The 24,134-nt window shown below is 52.7% G+C and overlaps 1 protein-coding gene across 4 annotated transcripts in view; it reads left to right on the top strand.

Annotated features, from left to right (window-relative positions):
• The first annotated feature begins 426 nt into the window (after positions 1-426).
• Positions 427-24,134, top strand: part of LOC119936336 (solute carrier family 22 member 13-like) — a 28,499-nt gene continuing 4,791 nt past the window's right edge. For 3 of the 4 annotated variants that reach the window (XM_038755899.1, XM_038755896.1, XM_038755897.1), the window contains exons 1-19: positions 427-540; positions 3,998-4,492; positions 5,591-5,694; positions 5,813-5,967; positions 6,448-6,616; positions 7,057-7,177; positions 7,496-7,590; positions 7,734-7,948; positions 8,713-8,821; positions 9,905-10,114; positions 10,751-10,790; positions 15,509-15,919; positions 18,422-18,525; positions 18,950-19,104; positions 19,457-19,625; positions 20,055-20,175; positions 20,708-20,802; positions 20,954-21,168; positions 22,377-22,485. In XM_038755899.1, the coding sequence (XP_038611827.1) occupies positions 520-540; positions 3,998-4,492; positions 5,591-5,694; positions 5,813-5,967; positions 6,448-6,616; positions 7,057-7,177; positions 7,496-7,590; positions 7,734-7,948; positions 8,713-8,821; positions 9,905-10,114; positions 10,751-10,790; positions 15,509-15,919; positions 18,422-18,525; positions 18,950-19,104; positions 19,457-19,625; positions 20,055-20,175; positions 20,708-20,802; positions 20,954-21,168; positions 22,377-22,485 (3,113 nt within the window). In that variant the 5' untranslated portion in view covers positions 427-519. Of the gene's footprint in view, positions 541-813; positions 1,068-3,997; positions 4,493-5,590; positions 5,695-5,812; positions 5,968-6,447; positions 6,617-7,056; positions 7,178-7,495; positions 7,591-7,733; positions 7,949-8,712; positions 8,822-9,904; positions 10,115-10,750; positions 10,791-15,508; positions 15,920-18,421; positions 18,526-18,949; positions 19,105-19,456; positions 19,626-20,054; positions 20,176-20,707; positions 20,803-20,953; positions 21,169-22,376; positions 22,486-24,134 lie in introns of those variants that run through there. The other variant, XM_038755898.1, reaches the window with a different exon arrangement.

The following is a 24,134-nucleotide window of genomic DNA, read 5'->3' as shown; positions in this document are numbered from 1 at the left end:
GGAGTGGACGGTGAATGGTAGAGGTCTGACGGAGACAGCAGACTGCGCTCAGCTGCATGGGAGCAGCAGAGGAGGAGGCACCTTCAGGACCCTGGGCTAGTGGACCAAAGCCGCTGAAAGCCCCGGGGGGGCAGATGGGATGGGGGGAGAGGCCTATGGGAGAGCAGAGAGTTGGTTGTGTGGGTCATCTGGCCGATTCTGATGACTCCAAGCCCCGTCCCTCCCCTCCCCTCTGACAAAGCCCAGCGCGGACTTCCGCCAGGTCGGGCTGTGGGTGGACCGTCGCTCGATCAAAGGGCAAGGCCCTCTGGTTCAGGGGTGAACATCCCCGCCCTCATGGCGGGGTCATGGGCCCGGGTCCCGAAGGTCCGAAGTGAACGCCCGTCCTGGTCCTCCAGGGCTTGGACCTTGGGACGTGCTTCTCATTGGAGTTCCGCCCTTGCCCGTTGTAGGGGAAGAGGGTCGTGAGCGGGGCAAGTCTCACCCACCCCGGGGGAGACCAGGAGGGAGAAGGAAGCAATGGAGGGGAGAACCCAGCAGGTATGTTCCCAGGAGGGGATTCAGAGCGGGCCTGAGAAGGGCAGGGCAAGGCCGGGCTGGGCCCGGAGGGGCCCAGGGAACCTGGGGTGGCCGGACCGGATCGCTGGTCCCCAGCCCGGGGGTGGGTGGAGGGTGGCACCGACCGGATCGCCCAGATGCGGTGGGCGGGCAGGGGCGATGGGCGGGCTCAGCCTTATGCATAGTGACCGCGACTTCCCCAGTTCCAGGGGCAGGGGGCTGATGCTGCCCCTTCCTGGAAAGGCTCTCCATAGCCGGACCAGTTCCGCCCCAGCGTGGGCGGGGAGGAAGGGAGGGAAGGAGGATGGGGAGACCGAGGCCCAAGCACCCTCCTGGAAGCAGGATCACAGGCACCAGGGATCGGCAGGGCGAGGAGGAGGAAGGGGAGAGCGGACGGCAGGCCTTCACGGTCACACACTGACACGTCCAGGCCCACACCCCTCGAGCCGCCCACCAGGTCAGCACACACAAGCCGGAGTCACCCACCCCGGGGGCAGTGGCGTCAGGAGGTAAGATGCACCGTGGCCCTGCTGGCCTGGTGAGGGGTGCCACCACCGCTGCATTCCTCAGAGCTCGAATGACCCCTCCTCGAGTGCCAGGAAGCCCCCTCCCAGAACGCCTAGACGTGATCCCGTGCGGCCTAGGCCTGGGGAGGTGGGTGAGCAGGGAGGGAGAGACAGGCAGAGAGACAGAACCTCAATGGGAAGGTGAGAGAGAATCCATTCATTCATTCAATCATATTTATTGAGTGCTTACTCTGTGCAGAGCACTGTACTAAGCGTTTGGGAAGTACAATTCAGCAACAGAGACAGTCCCTGCTCACAACGGGGTACAAAGTCGGTAGTAGAGTGGCTATTGGAATGTGTTGAGTTTTTATGGTATTTGTTAAGCACTTACTAGAGAGCAGCATGGCATAGTGGAAAGAGTGAGGGCCTGGGAGTCAGAAGGTCATGGGTTCTAATTCTAGCTCTGCCACTTGTCTGCCGGGTGACCTTGGGCAAGTCACTTCACTTCTCTGTGCCCCAGTTACCTCATCTGTCAAATGAGGATGAGGATTAAGACTGTGTGTCCCATGCACGCAATGTGCAGACTGATTAGCTGTTATCAACAATGAGTTTAGAGTGTAGAGGGAGATAGAGACATTAATATAAATAAATTACAGATATGTGCATAATAATAATAATGATGGTATTTGCTAAACGCTTTCTGTGTGCCAGGCATTGTACTAAGCACTGGGGTGGATATAAGCAGATAGCTTCATTTATTCATTCATTCAATCGTATTTATTCATTCATTCATTCATTCAATCGTATTTATTGAGCACTTACTGTGTGCAGAACACTGTACTAAGCGCTTCGGAAGTACAAGTCGGCAACATAGAGAGACGGTCCCTACCCAACAACGGGCTCACAGTCTAGAAGGGGGAGACAGACAACAAAACAAAACATGTAGACAGGTGTCAAAATAGAGCAAACACAGTCCCTATCCCACACTAGGCTCACAGTCTCAATCCCCATTTTATAGATGAGGTAACTGAGGCATAGAGAAGTGAAGTGACTTGCCCAAAGTCACAGAGCTGACAAGTGGTGGGGTTAGGATTAGAACCCACGACCTCTGACTCTCAAGCCTGTGCTCTTTCCACTAAGCCACGCTGCTTTGTTGGGCTGGGAGGGGGGATGAATAAAGGGAGCAAGTCAGGGTGACACAAAAGTGAGTAGGAGAAAGGGAAAGGAGGGCTTAGTCATGGAAGGCCTCTTGGAGATGGGCCTTCGATAAGGCTTTGAAGTGGATGGAGGTGGGGAAGTTAATTGTCAGATATGAGGAGGGAGGGCGTAGTAATAATAATAATAATAATAATGGCATTTATTAAGCACTTACTATGTGCAAAGCACTGTTCTAAGCGCTGAGGAGGTTACAAGGTAATCAGGGTGTCCCACGGGGGGCTCACAGTCTTAATCCTCATTTTACAGATGAGGTAACTGAGGCACAGAGAAAAAAATGCAGCAATAGTATTTATCAAGAAGCTGAATGGCTCAGTGGAAAGAGCACTAAACCAGACTCTGCCATCTGTCTGCTGTGTGACCTTGGGCAAGTCACTTAACATTTGTGCCTCCCTTTATTCATTTGTAAAATGAAGACTAAATACCTGCTCTCCCTTCCCACTTTGATGGTGAGTCTCTTGTGTCTCCTGTCTGTCTACTGAATATTTTGTAAACAGAACTCCTTATCTTCCCATCCAAACCCTGTCCTCCACTTGACTTTCCCATCATTGTAGACAGCACCACCATCCTACCTGTCTCCAAAAGCCCGTAGCTTTAGCGTTATACCCTTGACTCCTATCTCTCATTCAACCCACATATTCAATTCATCGCTAAATCCTGTCCCTTCAACCCTCACAGTATCGCTAAAATCTGTCCTTTCCTCTCCAACCAAACTGCTACCATGATAATCCAAGCACTTATTCTATCCCACTTTGATTACTGTACTAACCTCCCTGCTGACCTCCTAACCTCCTGTCTCCCCATTCCAGGCATACTTCATGCTGCTGCGCGGGTCATTTTTCTATAAAAATGTTCAGGACATATCACCCTGCTCCTCAAAAAACTCCAGTGGTTGCCCATCCACTGCCGCATCAAACAGAAACTCCTCACCATTGGCTTTAAAGCACTCTACCACCTTGCCCCCTCCTAACTCACCTCACTTCTCTCCATCTACAACCCAGCCTGCACACTTTGTTCCTGTAATGCTAACCTTCTCACTGTGCCTCCATCTCACCTGTCTCACCGCCGGCACCTAGCCCCTGTCCTGCCTCTGGTTTGGAATGCCCTCCCTCCTCAAATCCGATGGACAATTACACTCCCTCCTTCAAGGCCTTACTGAAGATACATCTCCTCCAAGAGGCCTTCCCAGACTAAGCCCCACTTTTCCTCATCTCCCACTCCCTTCCATGTCACCCTGACTTGCTCCCTTTGCTCTTCCCCCACCCAGCCCCCCAGCACTTATGTACATATCTTTAATTTTATTTATTCATATTGATGTCTGTCTCCGCCACTCTAGACTGTAAGCTAGTTTTGGGCAGGGAATGTACCTGTTTATTGCTGTACTGTACTCTCCCAAGCGTTTGGTACAATGCTGTGCACCCAGTAAGCCCTCAATAAATGCAACTGAATGAATGAATGAAATCAGTCCCTGAGTGCTAGCGAGAGTCATCAATCCATCAAGAAATCATCAATCCATCCAGAAACTGGGGCCTGGGGGATAGGAATAATAATAATAATGATGATGATGATGATGATGATGATAATGATAATAATAGGCTCCGGCCGGCCTTTTGGAGGACCCCCAGGCCTGACACTGCTGGCCACTAGTCGCTCCTGCTGGATGTGGGTTAGATTTGGGCCGAGGCGGAGCTCGGCCTGAATTTTGGCCTCTTGTTCAGACGCAGATCAAGCAGGACACATCACCCCAGTTGTCGCCAATCCTCCCGAGGGCGATGACCAGGTCCTCCAACCCGGGAACTTCCAGTAGCCCTCCCATGCGGCCCACAGCAGCCGACACCATGCACAGCTTTGGGACCATCCTGCTGGCACTTGGGGACTTCGGGCCCTTCCAGAAGTGGCTAGTGTTCTGGCTGGCCCTTCCCAGCATGACCAATCCCTTCTTCTTCTTCGGCCAAATGTTCATGTTTCTGGAGCCTCGGCACCATTGCAACACTGCCTGGATCCTGGCCCTGAGTCCCAACCTGAGCACGGAGCAGCAGCTGAACCTGACCCTCCCTCTCCGGGCCGATGGCACCTTCGAGGCTTGTCGTATGTACAGGCCGGAACCAGGGTGGGGTATCGAGGAAATCGTCTCGTTTGGACTGAACGAAATGGAGGACTGCCAGGATGGCTGGGTATACCTCTCAGAGGAGCCACCTTCTCTGGTCACTGAGGTGGGTGCTGGCCAGCATCTAGCTACGTTCCTGCTTCTCCCTAGGCCTAGTGAAGGAGGTGGGTGTGTCGCCGGGATTGGAGTGAAGAAGTGGAGTGTGCAGAGGCAGAGAGTGTGTGTGTCCTGTCTTCCCATCAGGGCGAGGACTAGTTCAGTCACTGTGGGGCCCAGTTGAGAACTCTGGTCTTGTTTGAGTTCGGAGACAGTTTACTGGGGCAAATTCTTGGCTACATGGGGCCCTTGACTTGTACTCTTTAAGCTCCTTGTGGACAGGGAATGTGTAAGCCCACTGTTGGGTAGGGACTGTCTCTATATGTTGCCAATTTGTACTTCCCAAGCGCTTAGTACAGTGCTCTGCACATAGTAAGCGCTCAATAAATACGATTGATTGATTGATTAACTTCTTTGTGCCTCAGTTATCTAAACTGTAAAATGGGGATAAGACTGTGAGCCCCACGTGGGACAACCCAGTAATCTTGTATCCACCCCAGTGCTTAGAACAGTGCTTGGCTCACAGTAAGCACTTAACAAATACCATCATCACCATCATCAACTCTTGTATTTTACATGCCAAGCACTTAGGTCAGTGCTAGGCACACATTAAGTGTTCAGTAAATACCAATGATTGATTGAGTGATTGATTCCCCTCACTGACTCAGTGTCCATGTGTGTTTCCAACAGTGACACGTAGTAGTGAATGGATCAAAGGGTCTTGGGAGAGTATAGATGGTCAACCAATCAATCACTGGAATTTATTGAGTGCTGACCTGAGCACTTGGGAGAGAACAATACAACTGGGTGGACAGACACGTTCCTGCCCACAAGAATCTATAGGGATGAAGAGGTACAAAGCCAGGCCCCAGCTTCTTTAAGCTTGGGCCAGAAAGTGGCCACAGTGATGCCGGGTCAGGCCGGAGGGTGCACAGCACCACGAGGATGATGCCAAGTCTCTACCTCCCACGAAGTTGCACCAGGCTTAGCTGGCCCCCTGCTCCAAAGATAACCAGCTATGGTGGGGAATTCCCCAGGGCTCATCCAGGCCCAGTGCCTGTGGCCCCTGGGCCCAGAAACATTCTCAGGGCAGCATCTCCCTCCACAGTTCAACCTGGTCTGCGGCCGGAAGCATGAGAAGGAGGTCTCCCAGTCCGTCTTCATGGCCGGGCTGCTGCTTGGGGCGGCCACCTTCGGTCTACTCAGTGACAGGTGAGGGGGCAGGGCCTGTTCTTCTCTATCATTATTACTGTGGATGCTAAGCACTGTTCTCCACAGTCAGTCAGCACCCGATCTGTCCCCTTCGCTTTTGGCCTGTTCCCTCCCTTAGGTTCGGCCGCCGCATCACTGTCCTCATGGAGCTGCTGCTGCAGGCCGTGGTCGGCATCGGTACGGCCTTTGTCCCCAACTTCTACCTGTACATGGCACTGCGGTTCGTGGTTGGCACTGCTGTCTCTGGATTCGCCATCAGCTACATCACCTTGAGTGAGTGCCAGGGCCAGGGCGGGGGTGGGGGCCAAGACACTCACTGCTATCAACACAAAACCAGACACAACTTGCAGTGGGAGATTCAGAGGTCGGTGGGGGTCTGGCCTCATTCCCAAGTTTAGAGGCCCAAGTTGAGAATCAAAGCTCTGAAATGGGCCCATGGCTTCCTTCAGTCACTCAATCAACCCATCAGTGGGTCTTTACTGAGAACCTTCTGTGCTGTGGGAATAACCAAATGTCTATATTGATGACACAAAGCTAAGTGCTGTCATAAAATTTCATTACCAGGGCAGCACACTGGCCAATGATGCAATGATAGACAAGAAAGTTGATAAACGAATGAGAAAGGCGAACACATCTTTTGGGAGATGATCAGAGAGGAGCGAAAATGTGCTGTCCTGCTCCAGATGAAACTTAAGGTCCCAGAGCTGTAGTATTGTCCATCCTAACGATGACCCCGCCCTTCTCCCCACACAGCCACAGAATGGGTGGGGCCCACCCAACGGACGCTGGCGGTGACCATCGCACCCTGCTTCTTTGCACTGGGTCAGATGGTCCTGGCCGGGCTGGCCTATGGTGTGCGGAACTGGAGGCTGCTGCAGCTCGCTGCTGCATCCCCCATCGTCTTGTTCTTTTTCTATGTCTGGTGAGTGAGCTGGGCACAGGTCACCACAAGGGGCCCGAGCTCCGGCCGCTGTCCAACCGGTCAGGGGATTGGTGCCCAGGGTGGACCGAGTCCAGGAGCTTCTGCAATCACTACCCCCATCAACGTTGGGGCCCGTCGGACTACTAGCATGAGGGAATAAGTCAGTATGGCAGCAGCAGCAGTGGTGTTTAGTCAGCATCCTTGGGTATTGTGCACTGTGCTACCGGTTCAGGAATCAATCAGTCACGAAGGACCAAAAAAGCAAGTGACTCATTCCCTGTCCACAAGGAGCATTCACCCTAATTGAGGAGGGAAGGGGGAGCCCCTGGGTTGTCTACTACTCCTTTGTCTGGTTGGACAGCCAAAAATATTTGAACCAGCTGGAGCCAGAGCCCCAACCTCAGGTCCAAATAGCTTCCCAACCTAGCACGTTCTTGCAGGGTCCTCCCAGAGTCAGCGCGTTGGCTCCTGGTCCAGGGGAGAGTGGATGAGGCCCGGGAGCTCATGAAGAAAGCAGCAGCCTGCAACCACCGCAGGATCCCCCCAGAGCTGCTGGATCAGGTACCAGGGTTTGGGGGCTGGGGGGCTTGGGGAACAGGTCTGAGTTGGGGGGCTTTGGCCAAGCATCGCTCCTCTGGCTCCCCATGATTGAGTCTCTTGGCTGAAGATGAAGGGGAGACTTGGAACTGGGGTTTGGCAGTGCAAAGAGTGTTCAGTCAGCTTGCCCTGTCCAATCTGGTTGTGCGGAGTCTCTGCCTGCCCCACCACATGGGGAAGGGACCCAGGGGTCTGTCCAATCTGGTGTTCGCATGCATGCATGCATGCTCGCTCTCTCTGCCTCTGCCAATCTCTGTCTCTCTTTCACTCTTCTCCACAAAGCTCCAAAATGAGACAAAGCCACCACGAGGGAATATCCTGGACCTCTTCCGCCAACAGCACCTCAGGAAAGTGACGCTCATTCTGCTGGCAGTGTGGTAAGTGCCTCTCCTTCCCACCCTGCGGTTGGAGTTTGGAGCCCCAGCCCAGGATCCTGGTGGGGCCAGGGGTGAGGGGTGGAATGGTGGGGGGCAGGGTGCCCGTGTTGATGGGTGGGGTCTGGCCACTGGCCTGGCTCCAGGTTTGTGGACAGCCTGGTGTACTATGGACTGAGCCTGAACGTGGGGAGCTTCGGCCTGGACATCTATCTGACGCAGCTGGTGTTCGGGCTCGTGGAGTTGCCTGCCCGCCTTGGCTGTGTCTTCGTGCTCCAGCGCTTCGGCAGGAGGCGGTGCCAGGCCTGGACCCTTATAGCCGGGGGCAGCATGTGTCTCATCATCATCTTCATCCCCCCAGGTACTGTCCGGACACTCCCATGCCACCAGACACCTTTGCTGGAAGGAAGCAGCCCCTCCGGCCATCCGTTCCCCTCATCTCTCCGTCCCCCTGCTTAACGGTTCTAGAGTATATTGATTACAGCCCCACCTCATGTTTTGGTCTTTAAGCTCCTTGTGGTCAGGGAATGTTGCTCTGACTCCTATGGAACTCCCTCATGTGCTTAGTACAGTGCCTAGCTTCCAGGGACTGGGACTCTTGGTGCCGAGTTGGGGGTCCACCAGTGAGGGAGCATTGCATCTTCACAGCCCTGGATGAGGCCCGATTCAAGAATGGCCCTGGCTGGACTCTGCTGCACAGTTTCTATAGGGGTGAAAATGTCAGCTGCAGTAGTAGTGTTTATTGAGCACCCACTTGGTGCTGCACACTGTACAAGATGCTTGGGAAATGCAAAATAAAGAAGGGATGCGGGATTGCCTTCAAAGAGCTGACACTCAGGGGAAGATCTCTCTCTCTCCGCTCTCTGTCTCTGCTGAGTGTCTGTCATTTCCCCACAGTGCCCCCCACTTGCAGCTGTGGAAAACCAGCATTTGGGGGTTTCTGGGAGGTGGGGGCTATTTACAGCCCATAAATTTGTCCTCACTCCACCTCACTCCAGAGGGGTGAGAATTCAAAAAACTACTGAGCTCCTTGTGGTGGGACAAGGCAGGGGTTAATGATGGTTGGAGGATATACAGTGAGAAGGGTTTCAGAGCTAATAGCCAAGTCTTCTTTCTTTGCCCCAGACTTACCTGTACTCATCACAGTGCTGGCTGTCATTGGCAAGTTTGCCAGCACAGCGGCTTTCACCATCTCCTACATCTACTCGGCCGAGCTGTTCCCCACAATCATCAGGTGACTCCCACTCCCCCATCCCCAACACTACTATCACCGTTGACTCCCTCTCCATCCTCGCCACCACTGCCGTCGGGTGACTCCCTCCCTGTCTGCGTCACCACCGTCACTAGGTGACTCCCTGCCCTTCCCTACCACTGCCATCATCAGATGATGCCCCGCGTCCAGTCCTCACCATTACCATCACTGTGTTTCCCACACACCCCCGTCCCCACCACCACCATCGTCAGATGACTCTCCCCACCATCCCCACCACCAACATCCCCCAGTCCCTGCCATAATCGGGAGACTTCCCCCCAGTCCCTGCCATCATTGGATGACTCTCCCCAATCCCTGCCACTGCTGCCATCGGGTGGCTTCTTCCTCATCTCTACCACCGCCACCATCGTATGACTCCACCACTACCATTTTCGGGTGACTCCCTCCCCAACCCCACTATTTGGAATGTGACCAAGAGCCACAATATTGAACCAGACAGTTGGGCAACTTCCACACACTTGGAAAAAGTTTCCTCACGAGGAGGACCCCCTTTGAATGGGAATGAGAGCCATTTTGAGATTGTACAGCTGGGGGAGAAAAAGCATTGTCCAGTTCTAGGAGGAAAAGATCAGTCAGTGTTTACTGAGCACTCACTCTGAGCAGAACACTGCACCAAGTGCTTGGGGCGATCCAGTAGAGTGAGTAGACATAATCCCTGCCCTCCAGGGGTTTACAGTCAAATAGGAGAGATTGACCTTAACATAATTTACAGACAGGAAGAAGAAATTCTTGGTTCCTTTCAAGCCAACCTCTGCACGGGTGCTAGCTATCACCGCACACTCCACAAACCTCTTGCTCCTAGCCTCCCTCTTGCTTGTAGCTCCCTTCCCCTTCATATATGATTCATACCCTCTCCATCTTCAATGCCTTTCTGAGATCCCATCTCCTCCAGGAGGCCTTCCCTGACTCAGCTCCCATCTCCCGACCCTACATCACCCTGCCAGGCAGTGACAGAGCTGGAACTAGCACCCAGGTATCCTGCTCCAGGTCCTCTGTGCTCTATCCACAGTGCCCTCATGCAGCTGTGTGTTGTGTGCTTGGCAGGCAGACAGGCATGGGGCTGGTGGCCATGGCCTCACGGACAGCTGGCATCATCACCCCTCTGATCGGACTGCTCAGAGAGTATCACCCCGCCATCCCCATGGCTGTCTTCGGGAGCCTTCCAGTACTAGTGGGGGTCCTCTGCTTCTTGCTCCCAGAAACCAAGGACCAGGAACTCCAAGACTGGCTGGACGGGCCTAGCGACACTGACCGGTTGGTCTCTCTCCTCAATTAATTGGGAAGCATGCTTTTTCCTTGCCTCGGCTGATTAGTTCTATGATTGATTTGGTCCTGGCTGGGTGCCAAGCACTGTGCTGAGCCCTGGGGTGGATACAGGATGGTCAGACTGGACACGGCCCCCGTGGTCCTACTCGGGACTCCCAGTCTGACTGGGAGGAAGAGCAGGAATCCTTTCTGTGTTGTACAGGGGCAGGGGGGAAAATGAGGCCCAGAGAGGTTGAGTCCTGAGATCACACAGCAGGCCAGAGGCAGAATTGGGACTTGAAACTTGGATCTCCCAGATACCAGCCCAGCGTTCTCACCGTTAGGCAATGCTGCCTACTTCAAGGCTGCTCTCATCAGTTTCCCGATATGAAGTCATGCAGTTCCTTTGAGAAACTTGCATTGTAGCTCTTGCCCCAGGTTGGTGGGATCATTTGAGGATGGGGGAGCATGGTATGGTCTGTGGGGGTTCAGAAAGCCTTCTCCATCTGCCCCCCAGCACCTCACCAGTCTGCCAGCATTCCTGGTTCCAGGGGACCATTCATTCATTCATTAATTCATTCAGCCATATTTATTGAGTGCTTACTGTGTCCACCGTCCTGATCCCAACTCTCTCTCTTTCCCCAGGACCAAGGGGGAAGCCGGAGGCTGCAGTGGGCAAGGTCAGGTGAGGGAAGCCAACACAGATGTGGGGACGGACGCCCTGCCCTCCACCTACCTGTGACCAAGCAAGCGGCACATGGTCCAGGTGGCTGAGCTCCATGCTGAGTCCATGCTGAGTGCTGCTGGAGACTTCCTGCCTCTGGTCCTAGGGAACAGGAGCCCCCTTTCCTGGAGTCACCCTGAGAGCAGATAGAGCATCCCCTTGCCACCCCTGTGCTCATCTCTCCACCTACGGATGGCACTGTGCAGGGAGAGTTTCCCTGCCCACTCCTGCCACCCCTCTCCCATCAGCCTGGCCAGCAGGTGGTCTGCTCTCCAGCTGGGGGCAAGTAGAGGAAACATCCTGACCCTCATCATCCTCTCAGTTCCGGGGCAGTTTGGCAAAGCGCAGTTGCTCAGAGGCCCCCTTTCCTCATGGCTCCTGGATCTGAACCCCAACCTGGTGTCACCTTGGCCGCCTGGTGAGGCAGCTGGGTCTAGGGAGTCATGGAGGAAAAGCAGAGATGTGTGGCTGTCTGCCTGGGCTGATTCCTGGAGGCAGAGGCTGGATTGGATGTCCTTTACAGTCCTTTCTGTCCCAGTCCTCCCAACTCCCTTTCTTCCCTGTCCTGGGATTGGGGTCAGCCCTTGATCCAGGGCTGTCAGTCTAGCATAGCTCCCAAGTAGACTCTAGGAGTCCTCATTCCTTGGGGGTTGAAATCTGGGCCGCTTTTCTCCACTGTGGAAAATGAGGGTTAAGAACCAGACCTTTTGTGCTGCTAAAAGGAGAGGTGGGGTTAACCCCCAGCCCAGGACACAGTGAAGGTTCTGTTGGTTCCCAGCAGCCAGGATTGAACCAGAATCCCAGACAAGATAATCATCTGGACCAGGATTTAATGAGCAGCTCAACTGGCAAGAAAATCACAACAGAAAATACTAGTCAAAAGTTTGTCAAGTGATCCTTGCAGCAGAGGAGGACTAAAACAGTCAGGATCAAACTGAGATTCTGATTAACAAGGAAAATGCCTCATGCTAGAACATCTGCTAGATCCTGTGCCAAGCTGGGGGAGTTGAAGTTTGTCTCAGAATACCCCTAAATTGAGATCTTCTAGACTGTTAGCTCCCTGTGGGCAGGGAACATGTCTGTCAACTCTGTTATATCTTTTTTTAATGAGATTGTTTAAGCGCTTACAAGAGAAGCAACGTGGCTTAGTGGCAAGAGCATGGGCTTGGGTGTCCATGGGGGATGTGGCTTCTAATCCTGGCTCTGCCATTTGTCTGCTGTGTGACCTTGGGTAAGCCACTTAACTTCTTTGTGCCACAGTTACTTCATCTGTAAAATGGGGATTAAGACTGTGAGCCCCATGTGGGACAACCTGATTACTTTGTATCTACCCCAGTGCTTAGAACAGTGTTTGGCACATAGTAAGCACTTAACAAATATCATAATTATTATTATTATTATTATTTACTTTTGTGCCAGGTAAAATACTAAGTACTGAGGTAGATACATGCTAATCAGGTTGGACACATCCCATATCCTCCATGAAACTCACTGTCTTAACTTACTTCACTATTTTACAGTGAGATCACTGAGGCACAGAGAAGTTAAACAACTTAACCAAGGTCCTACAGCAGACAAGTGGTGGAGCCAGGAGTAGAACCCAGATCCCAGGCTCACGCTGTTTCCTCTAGGTCATGCTGCTTCTTGTGTGAGACTTTAATACAGTCCTCTGCACACAATCATGAATGATCATGTCAGTGAGGGGTCCTACACCCCTCATCCCCCGCTGCCCTTCTCATCATCCCAGAACGGGTTCCTGGGGATGTTGATGGTGACTGTCCCCATGGAGATGTCCCTAGCTGGAGACGTCTTGTGGCCATTTTCCTGTTCTCTCAGCCTGACCCTGGGCACCGGGACTCCTGCACTGGGGCCAGCCAGTCCTGGGCTCTGGCCTCTATTCAAGGGAGGAGCAACCATCTGGCCATAGGAGCTGGAACCTGAGTCCCTCCCTCCGTCCCCTTCCTGCAACGCTATCGGCATTGACCTCAACCTCGAGGGGAATTCCTAGAGGGAAGCGTTGACCCAAGCCTCTGGTTTCCCACCAGGATAAAGCCTCTTTCTGCCGCAGAGGGCAGCCTCTGCCTGCTGCTGTCTAGACGGCTGGCCCAGGGGCCGGGGTGTTCCATGGAGCCTGCTGGGCAACCTTCCTGATACAGGGAGGGTCACTGGGACCCATTTCCCCCACCAAGCCCTGGCTCTGCTTGTTCTGAGCCCAGTGACCAGTCAGAGAAAGCCACCCCTGAGATCATTCTTTTCTGAAAGACCAGAGTTGGCTCTAAGCAGGAAACTTGAGATGCAAATGGGACAGCTGCCACACTGGCAAGACCAGAGCCCGATCTCATCTGGGGACCCTCCAGCCTTCGGGGTGCCATCTCCCATGATCCTCTGGATACACCCTGCACTTTTCCAGGTGACGTCTTGTTCCACAACCAATTGGAAGAGGTGGGTGTAGAGGAATTTGCTGACCACCTGCCCCTCTTAGGTGACAAAATTAATTCTAAACCTGAAATTCTGTCTGGTATTATCAGAGCCCCTGACTCATTAACAGAATGGCACAGGGGAGGCCGAGGAATCCTGGCAGAGCCAGGCAGTCTCCCTTTCTGTGGCCTCAGAATCCCTTGTAACCCACTATTAGTTCAACATCAGGAATGCTTCCAGTGAGTACAGTGATTGAACACTGATTAGGGGCCAAACCCTGCTCTGGACCAGTGGATTAGACATGGTTCCTGTCCCACCTGGGGCTCACAGTCTAATAGGGTGAGAACCCTTCACCAAAGAGTGGGGAAGTCTGAGGCCCCGAGAGGTTGAAGGACTTCCTCAAGGTCAAACAGCAGGCCATGGGCAGAACCGAAACCAACTCTCAGGTCTCTCCATTGAGCCACCCTGCCTCTCGGTATTGGATGTTGAATCACAGAAGGGATTAAATGGTCTAACATTGAAACAATCCATTTTCAGAAGGAGGAGGCAGTGTGGCCTAGGACAAATAGCCTCTTGGTATTTGATGTTGAATCACAGAAGGGATTTAATGGTCTAACACTGAAACAATCCATTTTCAGAAGGAGGAGGCAGTGTGGCCTAGGACAAATAGCTCAGATCTGGGAGTTTGAAGACTTGTGTTCTAATGCCGACTCTGCCACTAAAGTTACTGGGTTACTTTAGGCAGTCACTTAGCCTCTCTGTGCCTTATTTTTCTCAGTGTGTTTTGGTTGTCTCCTCTGTAAAATGGGGATAGGTAATCTAACTGCTATGTCATTTATTAAATGCTTACTATGTGCCAAGCATTGCACTAAGCGCCAGGGTAGTATAGGGTCATCAGGCCCCACATGAGGCTCACAGTCTAAATAGGAGGGAGAACAGGTATTAAATCCCCATTTCACAGATGAGGGAACTGAGGCATTGAGAAGTTAAGTGACTTGCCCAAGATCACGCAGCAGTTATGTGGTGGAGCTGGAATTAGGACCCAGGTCCTCTGTCTCCCAGTCCCAGGCTCTTTCCATTAGGCAACACAGCTTCTTTATCTGCAGACTTTAAGCTCATCATAAGCAGGGAGCCTCTCTACCAATTCTACTGTATTCTTCTAAGCGTTAAGTATAGTGTCCTGCACATAGTAAGTGCTTAATGAATACCACTGATTGATTGACCTGCTCACCACCCCTCTTAGACTAGAAGCCCTGTGTGGGACAGGGATTAGGTTCACATGTATTATCTCTTGTCTTCTCCAGTGCTTAACATGACACCTGGCATAGTCATGTTAAGTGTATAGTAAGTACCCCCATTCTTACTAAGCTTATTACTCTGAGTGAAAGCACCTCCTTCCAAGGGATGGCGAGTTTCTAATGATTACTGCCCAAGCTAGGTTTCAGAGCATTAGTGTTAGCTTGGGGCTGGGGGCTGCTGGGATGGCAGGCCATTTCCACGGTCCGTTCATGGAGTGCCACTCCCTAACGAGGGAGGCCCGGGCCTTTGTGAAAGGTTAATTAGGATCTTAGAGTGGGATCACAGGGTCAATGGAATTCCAGCCTCTGGTGCAAGGTCCGGTCCCCGCAGCCCTCAAAAAGGCCTGGAAAGAACAAGGATAGACTCAATGAATGAGGTCCCTCAACTCCCGACTCCCACCCACTCCGGGCAGACTTAGGTTTTGGGTTCCAGAGGAGTCTGGCTCCCTGCCCCTGAGATAAAAGCAAGGAAGGGGGTGGACTGGTCACCCCAGACCAGCTCACTACAGGCCCCTCACCCAGGTGTCCTGCCCCGCCCGAGTCCAAGGGCTGACCAGCAATCAGAGAGGGTGGCCCTAACACCACTTGTGTAAACAGCAAAGGCCGGCCTGGGACCTTTGCCTCCTGATCCCTCGCCACTCGACCGTAGTGGGCAGTCTCTGCTGCTGCTACTGCCAGGTTTCCCAGGACTAGGGCCTTCCAGGAAGGCGAGGCAGGGGAAGGAGATGACACCAGAACCTGTCATCCTTAGACCATTTCCCTGCCCAGGCACTAGTGGAGCCAAGCTACTGACCAGCTTCCAGGGGCCAGTCACTGACCGTGACAGGACCCGCCTCCTTGGATAGCCAAGTCCAGACTGGTCCCCTGGCCATCCAAAACCTGGCCCCAGATAAAATTTAGCTCCTTGAGCATGCCAGCTTCCTCCCTGAGTTTAAAGATTAATTCCAAGCTCTTTGACCCAAGTGTTCCAGTCTAGCCTCCGCCACAGCGGCCAATGCCATGCACGACTTTGGGGCCATCCTGACAGCTCTGGGGGACTTCGGGCCCTTCCAGAAGTGGCTGGTGTTCTGGCTGGCCCTTCCCAACCTGGGTTTTCCCTTCTACTTCTTCGGCCAAATGTTCATGTTCCTGGAGCCGAGGCACCACTGTGACACGGGCTGGATCCTGGCCCTGAGCCCCAACCTGAGCACAGAGCAGCAGCTGAACCTGACCCTTCCACGCCGGGCTGACGGCACCTTCGAGGCCTGCCGCATGTACAGGCCAGAACCGGGGTGGGGCATCGATGAGATCATCTCCTTCGGGCTTAACGACACAGAGGACTGCCGGGATGGCTGGGTGTACCTCTCGGAGGAGCCGCCTTCTCTGGTCACCGAGGTGGGTGCTGGCCAGCATCCGGCCCCATTCTTGCTTCTCCCTGGGCCTCATGACGGGGGTGGGTGTGTTGCTGGCACTGGGGTGGAGAAGTGGAATGTGCAGAGGCAGAGAGTGTGTGTGTCCTGTCTTCCCACCAGGGTGAGGACTAGTTCAGTCACTGAGGGGCCCAGTTGAGGACTCTGGTCTTGTTTGGGTTTGGAGACAGTTGACTGGGACAAATTCTTGGCATGGAGTCTGCAGTGGCAGAGAGAGCACGACCTGTGAGGAACCCCCAGTCACAGCGGGGATACCGACAGCTGTTAGAGAGGGCCGGGCTATGGCCAAGGCCAGGTCTCTGACCACATGGTAGCAAGGTCAACATAAACCTGGTCCCTGTAGGGTCCATGAGTCCGATATCTTAAAGAGCTTTGGTGCCTACCAACTACCTGGTCCTTCCTGGGCATTTGTGCTGCAAAGCTCATAGGGGCCTTAGTTCTTTTTTTTTAAATGGTATTTGTTAAATGCTTTCTATATGCCAGGCACTGTTCTAAGCACTGGGGTAGATACAAGCAAATCAGTTTGGACACAGTCCCTGTCCCACATAGGCCTCAGTCTCAATTCCCATTTTGCAGATAAGGTAACTGAGGCACAGAGAAGTCAAGTGATTTGCCCAAGGTCACACAGCAGACAAATGGCTGAGCCGGGATTAGAATCTAGATCCTTCTGATGCCCATATTCTATTCACTAGGCTACCCTGCTTCTCTGTCCCAAGATGGCAGGAGCTCAGGGTCTTGCCCAAAGTTTGCCCTGGAGTCTGTGTGCCTGCAGTCAGACTGTTTCAGTGCTGTCCAGTGCACACTGCACTGACCCAGAAGACAATCGGTCAATGATATTTATTTGGCAACCACTTTGCACACAGCACTGAGCTGACCACTTGGAAGAGTACCCTGGTGTACAAAGACATGATCCCTGCCCTCAAGAAATTTACAGTCTACTGTGTATAGAGCACTGTACTGTGCTCGTGAGAATACCATAGAGTTAGTAGTCACAGACACTCTCCTCTAGAAGCTTACTGTGTGCAGAACACAGTTCTCTTGGAAGAGTTAAATAGTTAAATAGAGTTAAAAGACACCATCCCTGCCCTCCAGGAGTTTACAATCTAGTCAGTGAGGCAGACACTGGAATCATTTCCAGGTAGAAGGAAGATGTGCTCAAAGAGTAATATGTCTGGCAGCCAGTGAGATGGATAACCTCCATGGGGCTCCAGCAAGGGGACACTGGATTGGGTGCAAGGCACCACTGTCTGATACTCCCATCATACTAAGCGCTTAGTACAGTGCTCTGCACACAGTAAGCACTCAATAAATACGACTGATGATCATCCTCTTGGGCATTAGAGCAGCGTGGCTCAGTAGAAAGAGCACGGGCTTTGGAGTCAGAGGTCATGGGTTCAAATCCCAGCTCCGCCAATTGTCAGCTGTGTGATTTTGGGCAAGTCACTTAACTTCTCTGGGCCTCAGTTACCTCATCTGTAAAATGGGGAGTAAGACTGTGAGCCCCTCGTGGGACAACCTAATCACCTTGTAACCTCCCCAGCGCTTAGAACAGTGCTTTGCACATAGTAAGCGCTTAATAAATGCCATTATTATTATTATTATTATTATTATTATTATATTATTATTATCTGGGGACCCTGCGGGACAGCAGACGGGGTTTGTTCTGAGGAACCGGGCAGGAGGCAGGAAGAGGCTGAGGGGAGGCTGGGGGAGGGAAAGGGGCGGCCTCCACAGTTTTTTCAGCCCTCGCGTATGCCTGGACATGGCACAAGGGGGAGCAGCGCACTTGAGACGTCGGTAAGATTGGCTCGTTGGCAGTCTAACAAAGGGGAGTCATCCCTCAAATTCTCTATGCCTCAGTTTCTTCCTTTTCCCCTTTAATGTCTGCCTCGCCCAACCTCCCAGGGCTGTGTTGAGTATAAAGCGAGGTCAGAGGTGTGTCATACCCCTTACCCCCCTTCCCTTCTGCGTCACCCTTGCACCTGGACTTGTACCTTTTATTTACCGCACCTTCAGCCCCCCAACACTTACCTCCAGATCTGCAGTTTATTTTAATGTCTGCCGCCTCCTCTAGACCGTAAGCTTCTTGTGGACAGGGAACATATCCTCCAACTCTTATACTGTACTCTCCAAAGTGCTTAGTACAGTGCTCTGCACACAGTAAACCCTCAGTAAATACTATTGATTGACTGATTGATTGACAAGCCCAGGGCAAGGGTGTGAGAATTCTTAGGAATAACGAAACAGAGTAATGCAGAGAAAAATGTATTATAATGAGGAAAAGGCATATCTGCGGATTTCAGCCTCCTCCTCAAGCCAAGGTCCCTTGCTCTTCCAAGGCCAGAGGGCAAACAGGATTGTGGGAAGGAGGCAAATTTGGAGATTCCCCAGGATGTCGGGGGGCGGGACCACAGGCCTGTATCCCCTTCATCCAGAAGCGATCTCAGGGCAGTATTTCCCTCTGCAGTTCGACCTGGTCTGTGGCCGGAAGCATGAGAAAGAGGTCTCCCAGTCCATCTACATGGCTGGGCTGCTGGTTGGGGCAGCCACCTTTGGCCCAATGAGTGACAGGTGAGTGGGAGGGCCCACAGCCTGCAGGACATTGAGTGACAGTTAACTGATGACCTCAGGAGGCAGAGTGAGCACGGGAGCATCCTCTGCCACATCAGGGATTTGGAGCGGTAGGCTAGTGAAGAGAGCAGTGAAGCGTTCTCAGGAGGGGGTGAAATCTAGGGTGGGGAGGGGTGGCTCACTCTGGTGGACCAGGCACCCCTCCGTATAGGTGGTCACAGGTGGCCGGTGTAGCTGTGAGTGGGAAAGCAGATGAGCAGGGGTTGCTGGCTGGTGCTGGCCCCAGCAGCTATAAAGAGAGCCCCAAAGAGAGGGAAGGGGGGTGGTCCCCAGGCCAGTTCCCACAGACACCCGCAGGCCCACCTGCCTGGCCCATCCCCCAGCCCCCGGCTCCTGGCCCTTGGCTCTTGGCCTTTTCCCTCAGGTTTGGCCGCCGCATCATCCTCCTCGTGGAGCTGCTGCTGCAGGCCATGGTCGGTATCGGCACCGCTTTTGTCCCCAACTTCTACCTGTACATGGCGCTGAGGTTCGTGGTTGGCACTGCCGTCTCTGGATTCTCCATCAGCTTTGTCACCCTGAGTGAGTGCCGGCGCTGGGCTGGGGGACTGAGCGAGGAGGCCAGAGCTCTAGCTACTATCCATGGGAGATACCAGGGTCGGCGGGGGTCTGGGCTGAATCCACAGGGGCCTGGGTTCCGGGACCCGAGTTCAGAGTGAAAGTTCTGGGCTGAGTCCACATCTTCCCACAATCAATTTATCCATTAACGGTCTTTACTGAGCACTTCTGGGCAATGTTTGAGGGGACATTAAGAGGGTATGGAAAGAGGATAGAGCCAGCTCCGCTTCTGCAATCCAACAATGATTTTCTCTATAGGTGTCTCTCTGTCTCAATTATTATCTCTCTTGGTCTTTCTGTCTTTCCCATCTCTCAGACATGGAATGGGTGGGACCATCCAGAAGAACTTTGGCCATAGTCATCTCTCACTGCTTCTTTGCACTGGGTCAGATGGTTCTGGCCGGGCTGGCTTATGGAGTGCGGAACTGGAGGCTGCTGCAGCTTGCCAGCGCGTCCCCCATCGTCCTGCTCTTTTTCTATGTCTGGTGAGTGAGCTGGGTATGTCACCGTAGGGGGTCCAGGTCCAGATGCTGCCCGGCCAACTCAGGGAATCGGTGCCCAGCATGGGTCAAGTCCAGTACCTTCTGCAGTCACCACCCCTGTCTGCTTTGGGACCTATTGGACTCCTGGCATGAGGGGACAATCAGTGTGGCAGCAGCAGTGATGTTGTTTATTGAGCATCTCTGGCTGCTGTGCATTATACTAAGCATTCAGGAAGTGCCAGAGAAGCAAGTGACTTTTTCCCTGCCCACAAGGGGCATTCACTCTAATGAGGGAGGGAAAGGAAGGAAGAAGCCCCCAAGGTGTCCACTGGCTCTTTGGCTGACTGCATGGGCAAGTATGCTTGAACCAGCCAGGGCCAGAGCCCCGACCTCGGGTCCCACTGACCCCCTCAACCAAATGCATCCCGGCAGGGTCCTTCCAGAGTCAGCCCGCTGGCTCCTGGTCCAGGGAAGAGTGGATGAAGCCCGAGAACTCCTGCAAAAGGCAGCGGCCTGCAACCACCGCACGATCCCGCTGGAACTGCTGCACCAGGTACCAGCAGGGGAACCAGGCTTTGGGCGGTGATGCGGCCTGGCAGTGCCCGTGGCCGGGTCACTGAGCTGAGGATGGAAAGGAGGCTTGGGGATGGGTTGGACAGTGCAGAGAGCATCCAGCCAGTTTACCCTGTATGGTCTGGGTGCAATGAACACCTGCCTATCTTGCTAGCCGAGGAAGGGACCCAACGACACACTCTCGCTCTCTCTCTCTCTCTCTCTCTCTCTCTCTCTCCTCTCACTTTCTCTCCCTCCCCATCTCTCTCTTCCTCTCTCCCCCTTCTCTCTCTCTCTCTTTACCTCTCTTTCTCTCTCATTCTTTTTTGACAATTTTGACACCTGTCTACATGTTTTGTTTTGTTATCTGTCTCCTCCTAGACTGCGAGCCCTTTGTTGGGTAGGGACCATCTCTATATGTTGCCGACTTATACTTCCCAAGCACTTAGTACAGTGCTCTGCACACAGTAAGTGCTCAATAAGTATGATTGAATGAATGAATGAAATTGTTTTTCTCTCTGCTCTCCCCAAAGCTCCAAAACGAGACAAAGTCACTGCAGGCGAATGTCCTCGACCTATTTCGTCACCGGCACCTCAGGAAAGTGACGCTCATTCTGCTGGCAGTGTGGTAAGAACCTCCACTGCCCAACCCACAGTTGGGTTCCTGATCCACTGTCCAGAATGGCAACTGGGCCAAGGGCCCGGGAAGGAGGGGGGCAGTGGCAAGGGGCAGGGTGCCTGGGTGATAGGCGGTTGGCCGGCCACTGGCCCGGTTCCAGGTTTGTGGACAGCCTGGTGTATTTCGGGCTGAGCTTGAATGTGGGGAGCTTTGGCCTGGACATCTACCTGACACAGCTGGTGTTTGGACTGGTGGAGCTGCCTGCCCGCTTTGGCTGTGTCTTCGTGCTCCAGCGCTTTGGCAGGAGATGGTGCCAGGCCTGGACCCTAATCATCGGGGGCAGCATGTGCCTCATCATCATCTTCATCCCACCAGGTACTATCCGGTCTCCTCTACTGCCCCATGCCCAGCAGCCCTCTGGAGCTAAGTTGTCTGTCTCTCCCCGAATCCATCCAACCTTCTATCTGTCCACCCCCCTGCCCCTCCCCTCTTAACAGACCCCCAACCATCCTGCTCTCCCCTGTTTTTTCCCTATCTGTCCTCCAATCCATTGCCCAGTCTGTCCTTCCCTCCTGCCGCCTAACCAAGCCTATCCATGCTTAAGAGCAAAGTTAAACAGGTAGTCCCTGCAGCCTGGAAAGAGGGACTGATTGGTCAGTTGGCATTGGTAATGACTCTTGCTGGCTTCAGAGCCCTATACCAAACAGTGGAGACAGCTCAACAGGAGCCAGACATAGTCCCTTTCTTTTTAATGGTATTTGTTAAGCACTTATTATGTGCCAGGCGCTGTACTAAGCACTGTGGTAGATACAAGCTATTCAGATTGAACACAGCCTCTGTCCCTCATAGGGCTCACAGTCTTACTTCCCATCTCACAAATGAGAGAAGTGGGGCACAAAGAAGTTAAGTGACTTGCCCAAGGTCACACAACAGACAAGTGGTGGAGCTGGGATTAGAACCCAAGTCCTCTGACTCCAGGGCCCTTGTTCTTTCCATTATGCCATGCTGCTTCTCCCTGCTCTGAAATTACTCCCATCTCAAGGACAGAGAGACAGACGGACATGATTTACCAAGGTGGAAGTCCCCACAGACCCATAACCCCTGAGAAGTTGCTGAGTACAAGGGATAATGCCCCATCTCCCCATTAGATGGTGAGCCCTTAAGCAGCAGGGAGTGAGGGTCTGGTTTCTTCTCAACTCTCCCAAGCCCTCAGGACAGTGCCTAGCACTCAGTAAATTGTCCTAGTTGGAGGGATTTATTGCTGAGTTGTGGGGGTTGGAAGTCACAGAATGGTCTTGAGACCCCCAGAAGTGGAACTCTACACTAGTAAATTGTGTCCCTGTTAGTAGGGCCATATAAGTTCCTTGAGGGCAGGAAACCTGTCTACCAACTCTGTTGTATTCTGCTCTCCTAAGCAGTTTAGTGCTTTGCTCTGCATAGTAAGGACTCAGTAAATACCATTGGTCAATTGATTGAGAACAAGCAGACTTAACTCTCTTTCCCTGGAGACCAGGTTGTCGCCTGCTTTCCCTTCCAACCAGGCTCCGCTCTAATAGCTGAATCCTCTTTCTCCCTTGCCCCAGACTTCCCCGTGCTCACCACAGTGCTGGCAGTCATCGGCAAGTTTGCCACATCAGCAGCCTTCTCCATCTCCTACATCTATTCTGCTGAGCTCTTCCCCACCATCGTCAGGTAACTTCCTCCCTGCCCACATTGTTGTCCTTGGGTAACTTCCTCCCTGTCCACACTATTGTCCTTGTTGGGTAACTCCCTCCCTATTCCCACTCCTGTTGTCGTCCAATGACTCCCTGTCCATTCCACTGTTTTCGGCATCGACTAACTCCCTCCCCATTGTGATCCGACGATCCCCTCCCCATCCCCACTGGTGGCAGCGGTGGCAGATAACTCCCTCCCCGTCACTGTTGGATGACTCTCTTCCCATCCCTGCTGTCGGTGTGATCGGGTACCTCCCTTTCCGTTGTCATCGGATGACTCCCTCCCCTCTCCCATTGTCTGCGTCATTGGGTGACTCCTCCCTGACCCTATTCCGAGGTCTGGGTGGGCTTTTAGCCAGGTGGGTTCTAGGTAAATGCAAACTGTTGTGATAAACCCCTAAAAACAGGAAATTGTAAAAAAAAAAAAAAGAAATGTAGGTTAGGTTTTGGAAAAAAAGATCAGGTGGAATAAAGTTTGGACTTGAAACCAAGCAATTTAGGTACCGATCTTGAGGTTGAGGTGCTGAGATGGTTTCTGGTGGTTGTTTGTCTGGAAACATTGTTGTGCTGCAGGGGCAGGATGAGTAATGCTGCTGATACTGTTACTCTTACTTTGTTGTAACTGTTACTCTTACTTTTACACTTCCTGTTGTTTGATTAAAGAATACCAGGAGATGTGAGGGGATTTTTTGCTGGTCAGCTTAGATCTCCAATCCATCTTTACTATCTGGGAAAAAAACACTTGGCTTTGTTCTTCTAGGAGTGAATCAATTCATTATAAAGCTCTTATTTTCCTCACCTCTGTAAATGAGAAAGAGCAGACCCCGGGAGGATGGCCACCTCTGGCCAACTATGGCCATTGGGGGTCTTGCTGAAGCTGCTGGCTACTCAGGGTGGGCTCTGCCAGACTCCAGGATGTAACGAGATTTCCAGATCTGGAGAGTAGTGTTTTTCCATCAACTGTTAATCAATCGATCAGTAGTATTTTGGGGGGCACCTACTCTGTACAGAGCACTGTCCTAAGTGCTTGGGAGAGTTTGACAGAGTAAACAAACATGATGGTTGTTCCCAATGGGCTTAAACTCTTATGGGGGAGATAGACTCTTTTCAGATAGGTGGAAGACGGGAAAGAGGATTCCCCCTATTGAGTACTTTATTTCAGTGAAATGTTTGTGGTATAAATTCTGTGGTTGCAATGTGCCAAGCACTGTGCTAAGCGCTGGGGTACATACAAGATGATGCAGCTCATTTCCCCCACTAGATTGTAAGCTCCTTGAGGGCAAAGATCATATATTATAACTATACTGTGCTCTCCCAAACGCTTAGTACAATGTTGTGCACCCAGTAAGCACCCAATAAATACCCTTGATTGAAAGATTGAGTAATTGACTGGATATGGAGATGAGTTAGTGCTTAAGTCATTGAGTGTGTAAGCTACATGCCGATGGTTGTGAGTTTACAAATGCTCCCTCTAGTCTCTTGTCTAGTTCTTCTGCTTTGTGTCTATTTTCTGAGGGGCATTCCTGTGCCCCTTTCTGTGTATCTCCGTTCCTTCCTCCCTTACCCCCAGCCTGGACTGGCAGCCACCCCCAACCCCCGTCACCTGCTGCCACAGGACCAGGCACA

The sequence above is a fragment of the Tachyglossus aculeatus genome, chromosome 13 (genome assembly GCF_015852505.1).
Source record: "Tachyglossus aculeatus isolate mTacAcu1 chromosome 13, mTacAcu1.pri, whole genome shotgun sequence".
Classification (NCBI taxonomy): Eukaryota; Metazoa; Chordata; class Mammalia; order Monotremata; family Tachyglossidae; genus Tachyglossus; species Tachyglossus aculeatus.
The sequence above is the reverse complement of the archived record's forward strand: the minus strand, read 5'-3'. Positions and strand labels throughout refer to the sequence as shown.